General features: G+C 44.2%; 1 protein-coding gene across 1 annotated transcript in view; it reads right to left on the bottom strand.

The window, feature by feature from the left end:
- The window catches only part of ZZEF1 (zinc finger ZZ-type and EF-hand domain containing 1), a 117,587-nt gene extending 103,021 nt beyond the window's left edge, over positions 1 to 14,566 (bottom strand). Inside the window, 3 exon segments of the mRNA XM_018553354.1 lie at positions 1,642 to 1,836; positions 7,675 to 7,819; positions 14,055 to 14,566. Coding sequence (XP_018408856.1) covers positions 1,642 to 1,836; positions 7,675 to 7,819; positions 14,055 to 14,435 — 721 coding nt within the window. The 5' untranslated portion in view covers positions 14,436 to 14,566.
- Between the last annotated feature and the right edge of the window lie 252 nt (positions 14,567 to 14,818).

Below are 14,818 nucleotides of genomic sequence, written 5' to 3' on the forward strand. Positions count from 1 at the left end.
GATAGACTGGCTCCTGAATTCTCTATTAATTTGACCACCAAAGATCTAAGCAGTTTTGCCCAAAAATAATATTTCTAACTCTATTCAGCCAATCTTATGATATGGCACCCCTGCCACAGTTCATGGCCCTATCCATGACCTGCAGTGTAGTTCAACAATACAGCTTGGTTCAGGACCCAACCTGTTGATTAGACAATTAAGAAACTGCAATACTCTAAAGTCATTAGTCAGCTCACTATACTTTCCCTTCTTGTCAGCAAGCTCCAAGTGTCAGGCTGGGTTCATACCTGAGCGTATTTTTTCAGCTCGTTTTTTTCACGTTTTTCCATTCAGTGAAACGCGCGTTTCACTGGCGGTATGATTTTTTTTTTTTTCCTTATTTTCAGGCAGTTGCCGGAGGACACAGCGGGGATTGCGGACAAGGTAAGACCTGTACGCTGTATTCCCGAGTGTGGCTCTGGGTTACCGCTTTGTTGACCCCGATCCACACTCGGGAACAACAATGGAAACGCGCGGCAAAACGCCCCAAAGAAGCTCCTGTACTTCATTGGGCGTAGGGCATTTTTCAGCGCGTTCCTACGCGCTGTAAAACGCCCAGGTGGGAACCATGCCCATAGGAGATTATTGGTTTGCAGATGTTGAGCGTTTTACAGCGCGTAGGAACGCGCTGTAAAACGCCCAGGTGTGAACCAGGTGTTGAAGGAATAACCCCTTACACAGGCCTAAGTGTAACAGCACTGCAGCTGAGGTTAAATAGCTCACAGACCAGCCAATCCCTCTCCCAGACAGAGTCCTGCTAAGCAGAGGATTATATGAAGCAGATCACTATGCACTACTTGGGAAAACTATCAGGGTCTCTCTAAAGCTAAACTCTGGGCAAATACCAGGCTAAATACAGGGCCTGTATGAGGACAAAGAAGTGAATGCAGCAGAGCCTGATTGGCTCCTGGCACTGTCCCTTCTTGTCTGTTTTTTTTTTAACAAATACATTCCTGCATGAATCTGTGTTTTTATGTTTGCATAGAGCCATCTTTAAGCACAGCAAAGTGCAATGATTTGCAAAGTTAACTGAAAAATTCTGTTATATTTTTTTGGGGGGGGTTGTATAGTTATAGCAAACCTTACATGAACACTTACCCAACTTGTTGGCTTTCTGAAACCAGGCAGCAAATGTGGCATTATGAGGGCTTCCTACTAACCCTGTGGGATGTTGAATCTATATTTATTTGATGGAGACTGCAATAGGAGATGCTAGGACAAGCAAAGGTGGAAAGGGACACACAAAACGTGCGCAGCAACCATTTAAGATGATGTTGAAAGGCTTAGTCTCTAGACTCTACAACTAAGCCTGTTAGAGAAGCAACCATCAGGCGGGGATCACAAGCTTGGAGTTGGGTGAGGATTGGCAGTGTGCAGCTGTTTTTTGGATTGGCTTTGCTGTGGAGTATGCAACGAATCCAAGCAGTGGAACTGTGATGATTGAGGAAGCGGTGGAGGTCTCTCTTTCTGCTTGAATATGGTGAAGTAACATGAAAAAAAAAAAACACACTGGAGGCCTTGCATTCCAATGAAAAAAGAAAAGGGAAATGGCCCAGGTAGAGTGTTTGACTGTACTTAGATATGCTAAAATTAGCTACTAACCTTTCTCTTTTTTGAGTAACTTCTCTAAATAATCTTTCAGCACTGAGGATCGCATAGTGAAAATGTTACTGCAGCACTCCAGAATAGGATAAGGAATCACGGTACTTGGAATTCGATTTCGATGTAAAAAACGGAGAGTCTTTGAACAATGTAGGTTAAGGCGATCCTTTGACTTGGAGAATATGTCGATGAAGCCTGGAAGAGAAAAAAAAAAAGAGCCATTTACTAATGCCTTATCTATGTACACAAGCAATAACTATCTTTGATTTTCTGCTATAATATGTGTAGAATTTATTACAGGTATACACCACCAATCAGTCATAACAATATGACCACCTGCCTAATATTGAGTAGGTCCCCCTTTTGCTATCAAAACAACCATGACCCGTCAAGGCATGGACTCCACTAGACCGCCAAAGGTATGCTGTAGTATCTGGCACCAATCCATCAGTAGGAGATCCTTTAAGTCCTGTAAGGTGGGGCCACCATGGTTAGGATTTGTTTTTCCAGCACATCCCACAGATGCTCGATTGGATTGAGATCTGGAAAATTTGAAGGCCAATTCAACACCTCAAACTCGTTGTGTTCCTCAAACCATTCTTGAACCATTTTTGCAGTGTGGCAGGGCACATTATCCTGCTGAAAGAGGCCACTGTCATCAGAAAAAAAAAATGCTTCCATACACGGGTGTACTTGGTCGGCCACAATGCTTAGGTAAGTGGTACGTGTCAAAGTAGCATCCACATAAATGGCAGGAGCCAAGGTTTCCCAGCAGAAGATTGCCCACAGCATCACGCTGCTTCCGCCAGCTTGTCTTCTGCACCCAGCTATTCACATGATGTAAAAGAAAATGTGATCAGACCAAACCACCTTCTTCCATTGCCATATGGTCCAGTTCTGATGCTCACATGCCCATTATTGGTGCTTTTGGCAGTGGACATGGGTCAGTATGGGCACCCTGACCGGTTGTGGCTACACAGCCCTATACCTAACAAACTGTGATGCATTGTGTGTTTAGACATCTTTCTATTAAAACCAGCATTAACTGTTTCAGCAATTTGAGCTACAGTAGCTCGTCTGTTGGATCTGACTACATGGGCCAGCCTTCACTGCATATGTGCATCAATGAGTCTTTCGTCAATGACTGTGTCGCCGATTCACTGATTTTCCTTCCATTGACCACTTTTGGTAGGTCCTGACCACTGCAGACTGGGAACATCCCGTAAAAGTTGCAGATTTGGAGTTGCTCTGACCCAGTCGTCTAGCCATCACAATGTGGTTGTCTAGACAATTTTTTTTATTATTGTAAACAAATGCACAGGGACTAGTTTATTGTTGTTACTACGTCTGACCAGCAGTGCAAGAATCAAACAACTGACCTCATATTAGAACCATCTCAAAGCAACACGGCTACTCTCCCACACTGACTCGCTGTACATTTGTACCACATTTATCATTCCAATTGCCACATTTTAGGACCAGTTCACACCAGACGTGTGGGGGCTGCACCAGCAGCTTTTCCCAGCGCAGAGCCAAATTTACAAACAAGGCAATTTGCCATGCTTTAGATGAGTTCAGTTCACACTACTGAACAGTACAATGCTGTGGGAGCAATGCGTCAGCACACTGCAGCAGTCATGCTGGGCCAGGGGTATAATTTTTATATATGTGCAGCATTACTTCTGGAGGAATGAAAGAATCACACTACTAATCTTATAACACCTGTGGTAATGCTGCTGTTCTCCCACACTACCTCACCCCACCACAGATATTAAATCTCACATCAGCTTCCTCAATTTGTACACAATAGCTTATTAGAACTCTTAATATATTTAATAGTTTATGCAATCTTAAACCTCATGTTTTCTATGCAACCCCAATGAATAACAGTTTATAGATGTTAAATCAATCAGAGATTTAGCTGAAATGAATACTAGCCATAAGCATGACAATCGTATAGGAATTTCATCTACTTTTGGTCAATTACATATTTTCTATGCAGCAGCAATGGAAAAACAAACCAGCTAGAGATGTCACATTAATCAGTCTGAAAGTAGGACAATGTTAGCCATACCCACTTGCATTTTCAAGGCAATGTCATCTACTTTCAATATCTAACTCAAAGTTACAAAAAGCCTACTCAGATTGTATATTTCAAGTCAAAGAGTAAATGATAGAGCTGTGTCTTATAGCAAACCTGTGCTCTGTCTATTGCAGGGCAAAGCAACAGGTTTATTTTATTGAGCCAGATGCACATATTGCTCTTTTCTTCAATCCCCAGTGGCTAGGATCAAAGAAATAAATGGTATTTCCAAGAATGAAGAACTACGCGACTCACTTTACTTCCTCATGCGAAAGGGCTGATGATTAGCCGCTAGCCCAGTGCTGTTACATATGGGTGGGGAGACATTCCTTAGCCCTCTGCCAACTCCTAGTAAAGACCCATTTTTATGCTAATTGGCTGTAATGTAGGGCTGTAGGGCTGCAACTAACAATTATTTTCATAAGAATAGTTGATTATTTTTTCGACTAACCGGATTAAAAAAAAAAAATGTAAAAGAGAACTATAGCCTCACCGTTTTTGGCCATAGTTGTCTTCAGGGTCACAGGAGGACATATACTAATGTCGTCCGTTGACCCAAAACTCAGTATATAGCTGTTTATTGCCCACTATATGCTGAGAGCGCAAAGCCGTCTCGCAGCTGGGACAGGACCAGACAATACGTAATTTTTGTACTCGGGTGCACCTGACTTGTGTTCCCATTTGTATGCGCGCATTTGCTTCGGGTATTTTTACATTTATTTTATTTACTTTTATATTTTAAACTTTTTTTTGTTAACTTCATTGCTATCACATGGGGGCGGGGGGCCTCACAAGCCCCGTAAGTGATAGCACAGTGGTGGTAAGAGGTTCTCTTTAAGGTGACATTAGGGGTCTATTAAGCCAGGGAATGTAAATACAGCAGACAGTTGGTGTGCAATAGCCAGCCTGCTTTTGGCTATTGCAAGTTGAAATAGCCAATAGCAGGCTGGCTATTGCACCCGCCCACTGCCTGCTGTCAATCAGCAAAGGAGGGATCTAGAGGAGAAAGTTCTCCTTCAGGTCCTTCTCTGCCGATTCACAACAGGCAGCTGCAATAACCAGCCTGCTATTGGCTATTTCAAATTGCAATACCCAATAGCAGACTGGCTACTGCACACACCCACAGCCTCCGAGCCTCTCCAACCCGCACTGTGTCCTGACCTGCCCCCCTGCCTGCTGGCTCTGCCGATACAGGGCGGGGGAGAGCGGCAGTGTCGTGTCGGCAGTGCTGACGGAGGCTGGGGGGGTTGCAGTTTTTAGCGGCTGAGCAGATGAGCAGAGTAGCGGGTGGGGGAATTGAATGCCTGAGCATAGTTGCAGCCAAAGGGGGGCTGGGAAATGGCTGAGCAGAGCTGCGGCGGCAGGAGGGCGCTGGGGGTTGGGGTGGCTGAGATCAACTAATCAATAATGAGAATAGTTGACAACGATTCTGCATTTTTTTTTTATTTTGCAGTGTACCCCAAAGCAGAGAAGGAGCAAGAGGCCCATAAAACATTAGTCTGTCTGCATGCCTGCTTTAAGGTATAGCATGATGGTGCCAGTAACCCTCTATGAGGACAAGATGTTACAAAATCATGCACAGACATATTTAACAATTATACTATGATGATATTAATATATTATAACCCTACTGTACTGAAATTGTATTGCAACTGTACTGTCTCCCCCACCTTGCAAAGTGCTGCACAAACTGTGGGTGCTATATAAATTCTGCCTAATAATAAAAACTGTGTTGCAAAGGTTAAAAAAAAAAAAAAAAGCTGTACAAAAAAAACATTCAGCAATTTAGACATTTAAAAAGGTCTGTCCAGAGTTTCAGTCTGAGAACAGTCGGGGACAACTAGGAAGGGTGACAAAGCAGATTAGTACTGGCCACAAAAGGGAAAACAAGCACAAAGCACAAACCTGGAAACACATTCTAATATGCAAACATTCTGCTCCTACTAAACCATCAGTAAGGGCGGGGAATCCCATTACTAAGAGAACAGCCAAAACAAACAAACCCTGTCATAGACAAATCACGGGACCATACGATTTAAAATATGCTCCTGCACAATGTAAGCAACTAAAAAAAAAGCTGATTTGGGTGTGAAAAGCAACATGTTGATAACAAAAATGTCTCTATAGTGTGAATGGTCAAGGAGAAATCAAAGTGTGTGAGGAAAATTTACCTAAAAACAACACAACAAAAAGGTGCGATATTGTGCTGTGTTGTAATAGTAATTCATCACTGATACAAAAGAACGCTGAGAACAACGTACTCCTATCAAAACCCAGGTCAATTCAAACTAAGCAAAAGGCAGCAGAGATCACTTTCAGGTGCATGTCAAAACAGAAAACCAAATATAGGCAGCTGATGTCGTATGCAAATCTAGAATTTTCCTCTAAAAACTTGGCCCCACTCTGCCAAACCAACTTGTGATCAATGAGAAGACTACATCAGAACACGGCAGTATGGCAAATGGACAGAAGGCAGACAGGATGTCTCATTGCTCATTGTTCTGCAAAAGGCAATCAATAGTTTTTACTATAAGCTTCACCCAACAACAGTATACAGAGCTTATAGATGTGGCCACTAGCAGATACAGACTGTGAAGGCCCACATGTCAATAAACAGCTGCAGTCCATTCCCTTAGTTTTTTTAACCTGCCAAAGTGCCCATGGCCAAAGCTTGTCAGAACCTCACATGACACCTGTAGTAGGTTTTTCCTCCAAGATCACCTATTTTGTATCCATCACAATAGAGAGATTTTGCTCACTTACTGCCCTGGTGACACAAACGTTACTGGAAAGGAAATACATTACATTGTTTTTAGTTTCCTATGCAGCCTACTGTTCTGTCATATGCTTGCCATTTTGTCAAAGTCCTACAGCATGACAGGACAAGTAAGCAGTTTCTAGGAAACCCCCTCAAATGTTTTTCCTTTTAATCGCAAAATAGGATTTTGGTACTCACCGTAAAATCCTTTTCTCTCCGTTCATTGAAGGACACAGGGAACAGATCGGAGATCATGTACTGTAGGGTAATATCGCCACCTGCAGGAGAAGGACGCTAGGCACAAAAAAACTAAAGACCAATTACAGCCTAGGGGCGGCCCCTGCCGGTGGCCAAACCCCCCACCTACTGAGAAGTCTCCAGTTTAGTAACAAGCAGTAAAGGAGTACACACCCACATAGAGGGGCGGGCCCTGTGTCCTTCAATGAACGGAGAGAAAAGGATTTTACGGTGAGTACCAAAATCCTATTTTCTCTCCCGTTCATTGAAGGACACAGGGAACAGATCGGAGATCATGTACTGTAGGGACGTCACAGAGCAGTACCAAAAAAGAGGGGTGGGCCAACAGAAACAACAAACCCAACTAAACAAAAAAATACCCTCAAACGGCCGCCTGCAACACTACCTTTGGCAAGAAAGACGGCCGAGGCCGCAGAACAACCTTGTCCCGATGCAGGACCAGCAACGGGGACGAGCAAGAGAGAGCCGCCAATTCCGAAACCCTGCGGATCGAGGTGATCGCCACCAAAAAGGCCACCTTTTCAGAGAGAGTCAGAATCGGAATGTCCCGCAGAGGCTCAAAGGGAGATTCCTGCAACACTGAAAGCACCAGATTCAAATCCCACGGCGGCAACGGGGAGCGAACAGGGGGAACGATACGTGTGACCCCCTGCACAAAAGTGCGAACGACTCAGTAGGTGGGGGGTTTGGCCACCGGCAGGGGCCGCCCCTAGGCTGTAATTGGTCTTTAGTTTTTTTGTGCCTAGCGTCCTTCTCCTGCAGGTGGCGATATTACCCTACAGTACATGATCTCCGATCTGTTCCCTGTGTCCTTCAATGAACGGGAGAGAAATATACTTTGCTTTAGTCAAATTCTAATGTATTTTTATTGGTCCTTCAATAATAAAACCTTGAAGCAAAACATTTTATGAAAGAGTTCAAGAATCCAGGTTACCTGGTGTGAGAGAGCAGGCCTGCAGTTGTCTGATTACGTGCCTCAGCTCCCCTTGAAGATTGGCACCACCAGAGGCCTTTATGGCTTCCAACATGCTCTCCAAGTCTACCACCTCATCGCCTTCCGCATCAAACTGTGCAAATGCCTGAAAGAGAAGCCGGTGGTTAATCCCAGCAGGAAAAAAATAGATTATGAATCACACAAGGCCATGTCTACGGCATTACTGTACACATGTCAGTGGATCATTAGGAAAATGTTGGCAGTAAAAATAAGCAAACTTCTGGAAATCCACACTGCTGGTGATACACCCAATTCAATGTATTTTTCTCTTTTTTTTTTGCCGTCTCTTTCCCTATTGGAAATATTCACCCCTCTATTTGTATTGATGAGCATTGTCACCGAGAAATCAAAAATGTTAGAGTTGGCCCTAAAACAAAAGGCAAATCTTCCAAGGGGACATCTATTCTGGAGAAAAGGGGGAAATTCCCTTTACTTTGGGAGATTTCCTCTCTTGTATCCTCTGTCTCTGTGATAGGGGAACATTATCATTCAATTCCTAATTGTACAACAGAAAAGTGACAGGAGTTTTAACCCTTCTCTGGTTGTTTTACCAAAAAGCCAAAAGTCAGAGTTCTCCACTATATATTCAGCACAATCAATTCCAACAGAATGAAATTACCAGATTTGTGCTTTTGTTCACCACAAGAGTCCTATTAAAGCCCATCTCTGGGCAAACAAAAAAAGTACCCTTGCAGTGGAACAACCCCCGCACTGTAAGGGTTAAATGCTAATTTTTGTCTAGGGACTGGAGTAAAGCAGATTTACTTACCCGATCCCTGCTCCTGCTGGCTCCCTTGCGGCTTCTAGACTGATCCCTGCAATCCCTTCTACCCTGCGCTCTGGTGGTCTAAGAACCATTGATGTCAAGGGACTTTCCACCGGCCAAAATGGAGGGGGAGTAGAGGAGAGCACTGACCAATGGGGATCCGATACCAAAATCTGCCACTTTTTTTTTATTTACTCAGATATGGGCTTTAAACATAGTCTTAGCACCCTGAGAACCAGTAAAGGTTCTTCTATTTAAAACTAGAAGTCCAGCCCAAACTTTTTTCTTTAGTTTTAGTGAGGAAGGGTAAGAACCTCTGCTAGGTTTTTATAACTGTGTCCCTAGCAATGTGATCCCACTTAAGGTGCCCATACACTTCACGATTCTCGTACGAGAATCGCGTGAAATCCCGCGATCGTGCAGTGTGAATGAAGACGTGCGACCGTTTCTACTGTACGGTCGCACGTCTTTTGTCTAAGGAGCATGCTAGAAAACCAGCCGAAAATCTTCTGATTTTCGGCTGGTTTGAAAAATGCTCGGAAGACAAATGCCGAACGGGCCGGTGTGCACACTCGCACACTGCCCGTTCAGCATTGCGGTCATCGGAAGCCCGTCTTGCGATGGTTGTAAAGTGTATGGCTACCTTTACTTCCTGTCCCAGGCATAAATAAAAGGAAGCAGAAACTTTTTTTTTTTTCCTTTTATAACCGTCACTGAACAAATGTCTACATCCAATACAATACCGGTAGTTTTACAATGAAAAACATCCTTGGATCAATACAAATAGCTGTCAGCTCTAGTGCTAACCATATACTTGGCAACCTTGGTGGAAGTTTTTGGGGTATTCCTTTAGCTTTCAATGAAAATCTGCCACCTTCATTTCCTTTATGTCATAGAACTGAGCAACTGGTTTATGAAAACTGCAGTAGAAAAGCAACAAACGCTATGTCAGTGCCAGTCGGAAAGCATTTTTTGTTCAGTATTCATGCCAGATTCAAATCACCCGATCATTTGAAAGTAGAGATCAGATAAAACTGTTGAAGGCAAATTGCTTTGGTTGAATGCTAATGAAAAGCTTTAAAACGGTCAAGTGTACATCAAGTCGTGGAGTGGTCCTAAAGAAGAACTCCAGGAATTTCAAAAACATACCCATGCAGTGGGGCTACTCCCGCGCTGCACAGGTTAAGTGCTTGTTTTGTTTAGGGGAGTCAAATAAAGCAAATATACTCACCTGATCTTCCGTCAGTGCTCACTTCTCTCCGCTCTGCCGATAGAATGTCCCTCAGCATCCTCACGTCGAATGCAAGTCAATGGACCTGCATTAGACGTGATGATGCCAGTGGTCCTCATGCTGGCCAAACACTATACGAATTTCAGCAGGGTTCTTGATGAACCAGACAAAATTCGCAACGTGGGTGCCACTCTTTGTGCTGGGATTTCTCGATCAGCTGATCAAAGGAGCCTGTCGGAAAATCTTCGAACGAACAGAGCCCTTAGCCAATGAGCTGCCAACTTTGCTCAGGTATTCTGACAGCAGCCACCATCAGAATACAATGAAGACAGTGGGAAATTCCTCAATCCACGCTCTTAAGCGTGGATGGAGGAATGTGTTATAATTTCTTTGTCCACCCCGCAGGGTTGAATGAAGAAAATATAAGGGTGCATTCACACCAAAATCTAGAGGACATCAGAAGTCAACTGAGGGTCCATTGTCTTGCAGTTGTACTCTGATTTGTTTTTCAACAGATGCTAATGGAAAAGCACCGAAAAATGAATGGGTGTGAATAGGGCTAGTTAGCACCGGATCCGTTATGTTGAAAAAAAAAGTAGTGCATGTGCTACTTTTTTTTCAGCACAATGTAACATAACAGAGCGGTGTGAACTAGCCTTATTTACACCCATTCATTTTTCAGTACCCTTCCATTAGGAGCTGTTGAAAAACCGATCGCAACACAACAGATTCGGTGTGAATGGGCCCTTACAATGTATGAACCGCCGAAGCTGAGAAGGGAAGAGGCTGCGGGGACCGGTCTAGTAGCCCAGCAGGACCAAGGATCAGGTGAATACATCTGCTTTGATACCCCTAGACAAAACAAGCACCTAACCCTTGCAGGGCAGAGGTATCCCCAATGCAAGCGTAAGTTTTAAAAATTCCAAGAGTTCTTTTTTAATAGCTTTTGATTTTCCACCCTGGTCTAATGTCTGTAGATGATAAACTAAACTAGCAAGAAACATTCAGACCTTATTTCTACAAACCAGCCACCGCTACAAGAAACAAATGGGCAGCTACAAGATGTTTTAGAAACATTGCTACATTTGCTCTCAGTGCCTAAGATTACTCATTCTGAGCATAAAACACAAACCCTAAAAATAAATACTGAACTCAGCTGTGAACATGAATTCCAAGATCTAGCCACATGAGCATTACTCATGTGGAATACAAAGCTCCCACAAGATGATGCATTACAAATCAAGCTCTTGGGTTTTCTTTCTCCAAAGATACATTAATGGTATACGATTAATGGTATACGATTAATGTTGTATGGGAAAAAAAGGCTCAGCGGTTCTCTGGAACTGCCCACTGCTGCCAAATGTCAAGAAGCATGACAAACTAAAGAGGAAACTGCAGACCACTGCAGGGAAATCCTTCAACGGTTTCATGACCTGTCCTGACAACGCACTGCCAAAGCAACAGTAAAACATACCCAACATTAATAACAGAAAGCTACGCTCTGCTGAACCCTAGAAGTGTATTACAAACAAGACAAAGATAAATGTCTGAATGTCACACACGTAAACAAATCACCTGAAAAAAAGTTCACCTATCCAAAAGGGCCCATTCATATCTTGGCAACCTAGTATGTTGTGTGAACGCGTGTTTCCTCGCGTATTAACACCTGCTGCGTTATGGAATCCAATTGAAGAAGAAAAAAAAAAAAGGAAGGGCTGCCAATGCACCAAAACAACGGACCATTTTTGGCAACCATGCACACCAAAACAATGTGTTGCCTCAGTGCGTTAGGGTGCCATTCAAAATGTAAAGCACCACAACACACAAATGCATAATATAAATTATGATATGGGCAGAGAGGTTATATTTAAACATAGGTCCCAAAAGGTCAGTTATTTTGTTTGCAGGGATAGTCTGCAAACACTTAGCTTTCTGACTCATCTTGCTCAACCTGAAATCAGCATGTAGCTGATTGACAGTATTTGGCCTTCTACAAATGTGCATCTAGCACTACACCCAGGGCTGTGAAAGAAAATCAGGCCACACATTGCAATGTGATGATAGAGCTAGAGGAAGTAATGCACATACCTATGCAATACAATGGCTTGTCTGACTGCATACACATTGAACTGAATGTATTGACATACATAGTTTTGGTCAATCTGAAGCTGACCATACACTATATAAAAGGATTGAACAATGTCCTCTAGATCTACCATCAACTATATAGTGCAAGTCCCTGTCTGTGTTGAAACAAACTAAAAATATAGTTCAAGTAGGGCCTTCTATTCCATATTTTTGATACATTTAAAGGGGATTTTACAATGAGATTGTATGGCATATGCCCATCCTAAAAAGAGGTTATACAATCGGATTGCAACATATATAGCCAGCCTTTAGTGGACCTGACTGTGTATACGTAATAACAATTCACTGCACAGGGCGTGCCAAAAATAAAACTGAATTCAACAGACCTGTCACTTTCATACACCATAAAGGACCGCTGTTACACTAGTGGGCACATTCACACAGCTCTATATATACAGAGAAGATTACAGCCTATGTCAACAATGTAAAAGGCTCCCAAGTATGCTCTGAGCTTCAAAAAAAGAAGCACCACGACAAAGGAACATAAAAGGGGGCAGCAAAAACATTTGCCAACATGGAATGTTTAGAAAGCCTCGGTATTGTAATACAGCAACATGATGACAATAGGACCCTATAGGACAGCCCAGGAAGCAGCAGGTGCATGCTGAACCCTAGTACTGACCATACACACCACCAACAGATATGATCACTTCACGGTTTCCCACAAAAACTGATGCTGGTGAGGTGCCTTGATCTCTTCAGTTGTTATTACAATCGAAAGCTGGATGAGGAAACTAGAAAACTTCCCTTCATAACGGAAGGATACACAACCTGCGGGTTAAATCCCCCCATTTATTTATTTTTTTACAGCGTAGGGAAGGATTTAAAACACTTTTTTTTATTTCCCTTCACATCCTGTCTAGCGTACACATCAGGAAGTGAAAGGAAGTTTTTTTTTTTATTTAGACAGTTGTCACCAGAACAGGGGTCCCCACAAGAAGATTTCCCCTCCATTCCTGTTCTGGCCAGGAATGCCGATAGAAAGGGGGGACAACAATAGCAATAACAAACTGAGAGAGTTGCTAATAGTGAAGAGCCTGAGATTTTTGTGAACCCAGTTCACCTAAGCTCGCCCAAGCCTTCTCAGGAATGTTATTGACACCCCCTTCCAGCCACATCCATGGTGGCAGGCGCTTTGCCTGCCCCTCATCTATACACAACAAATGGGAGTGGCATGCCACCGCCAGACTTGGGCAAACTCACGTGAACTGGGTTCTCACAAAGCCTAGGTTTATCTCCAGTAACTAACCTTTCTATACATCACAAAAAAAAAACATTGGGCTTTATGCCTGATATGCCCAGGCAGAAAAAATAAAACATCACTTTTAGAGGCATCTCTCATTTTTATGCTGCCAAATGCTGCTCAATTTTAACAAATGAGTATATACACATTGTATTTAGATCAGTTCAAGGGAATTACAAATAAAAAAAAATACCCCAAACCTGTGCTCAGGGAATGCGTGGGTATGTGTATAACTTCATTCCAGTAGGTAGAATGAAGGGGGGGGTGACAAATCACACTACTCCGTTCTGGGGGTTTGCGCTTAAAAAAAAAAAGTATTTGAGACGCAGTACAACCACACTGCATTGGCCAATAGAACCTAATGAAATGTCACTTGTGACGTTTCAATAAAGTTCTAAAAAAAAAAAAAAAACACAACACACTTCAAGGCATCTCAACCAAGCAGATTGGCACTATCTGGGCACACGCACACCAACAACCAGGTGTTTGAGCTCAGATAGCAAACTGTACATGGGGTAGCAGAAAAGTGTCACACTGAAAATCGGGGACACGTCCAAAGAAAAGCATGTGCTCCCTCATGTTGAGGGAAACCTGTCATAATAGAAATGTGGAGGTTGCCATTGTGAAAATGCTAGGCTCCCAAATTCAGCAGAGTGAAGTTCCTGATTAGCATAGCTGTGCAGTGGATGAGAGAGAGAAGAGTGAAAACACCGGGTGACCATGACAGTTTGAGAAGAAGAGCTTAGTAATGGCAGCCTCCACACTTCCTTAAAGGGGAGGGTGGTCAGAGAACGTGTGGTGTCAGGTTGAAGGGTCCATCTTCCAATGTGTTTCCTGTTGTACGAGTTGTATAAAGTTCCTGCCATGTCCTCGGGTTATGTGAATGCTGTGCATTGCCCATAGCAGGCCGAGGTAACCCCCCTCATCATTACCTCCTCGCACTCCTCCCGGCCGCTGGCCCGGCTCTCCAGCATCTCTATGAACTGTTCCCGGCTTAGCGCCTCCTCGCCTCGGCTCAATCTCTCCTCCAGCCAGCGGAGCAGGGCGCTCTGGTGCCGGGAAACCACCGACTCCGGAGCCCCCACGTCCTTTAACCGGGCCGCCGCCTCCCTCAGCCGGGCCTGCTCCAGCAATACCCCGGGAGAGGGCGGCAGCAGCAGCGGGGAGGACGGGCCACCGGGGATCCCCAGCTGAACCTGACTCTCCTGGCCTGTGGCTCCCCGCGCTGTGTCAGCGGCTGCCGTTCCGGTGTTTTCTTGCTCCATCCCCGGGTCGTCTTCATCCCCGCTGCCGCCGCTAATCGCGTTCCCCATAATGATGGCGGTGCCGAGCAGCGCTCTGTTGTGTCCGGAGGGACTACGAGGCCCGGGCCGCCTCCACCTTCCCCGGCCAAGACCCGCCCCGCAGCCCGCCCTGCAATGGCAGCTCAGACACCTGTCACCAGCAACGGCTGACACACTACAGGATGAGCGATGTGACAGAGCACTTCTCCTTGACACAGAGCCCCACCATACTAATGTCACACATGACCCGGGGGGCTTCTTATGGGTACAGGGGGGTTCTCATGGGGGCACAGCCGCTTTATCATTAGTTTTAGTCAATATTGTTATGCAGGATTTATATGGCACCAACAGTTTACGCAGCGCTGTACAAAATAAAGGGGGACAGTGCAGTTACAGTAAAACATAGGAGAGCC

The sequence above is a fragment of the Nanorana parkeri genome, unplaced genomic scaffold, assembly GCF_000935625.1.
Source record: "Nanorana parkeri isolate BGI_ZX_2015 unplaced genomic scaffold, ASM93562v1 scaffold118, whole genome shotgun sequence".
Taxonomy (NCBI): Eukaryota; Metazoa; Chordata; class Amphibia; order Anura; family Dicroglossidae; genus Nanorana; species Nanorana parkeri.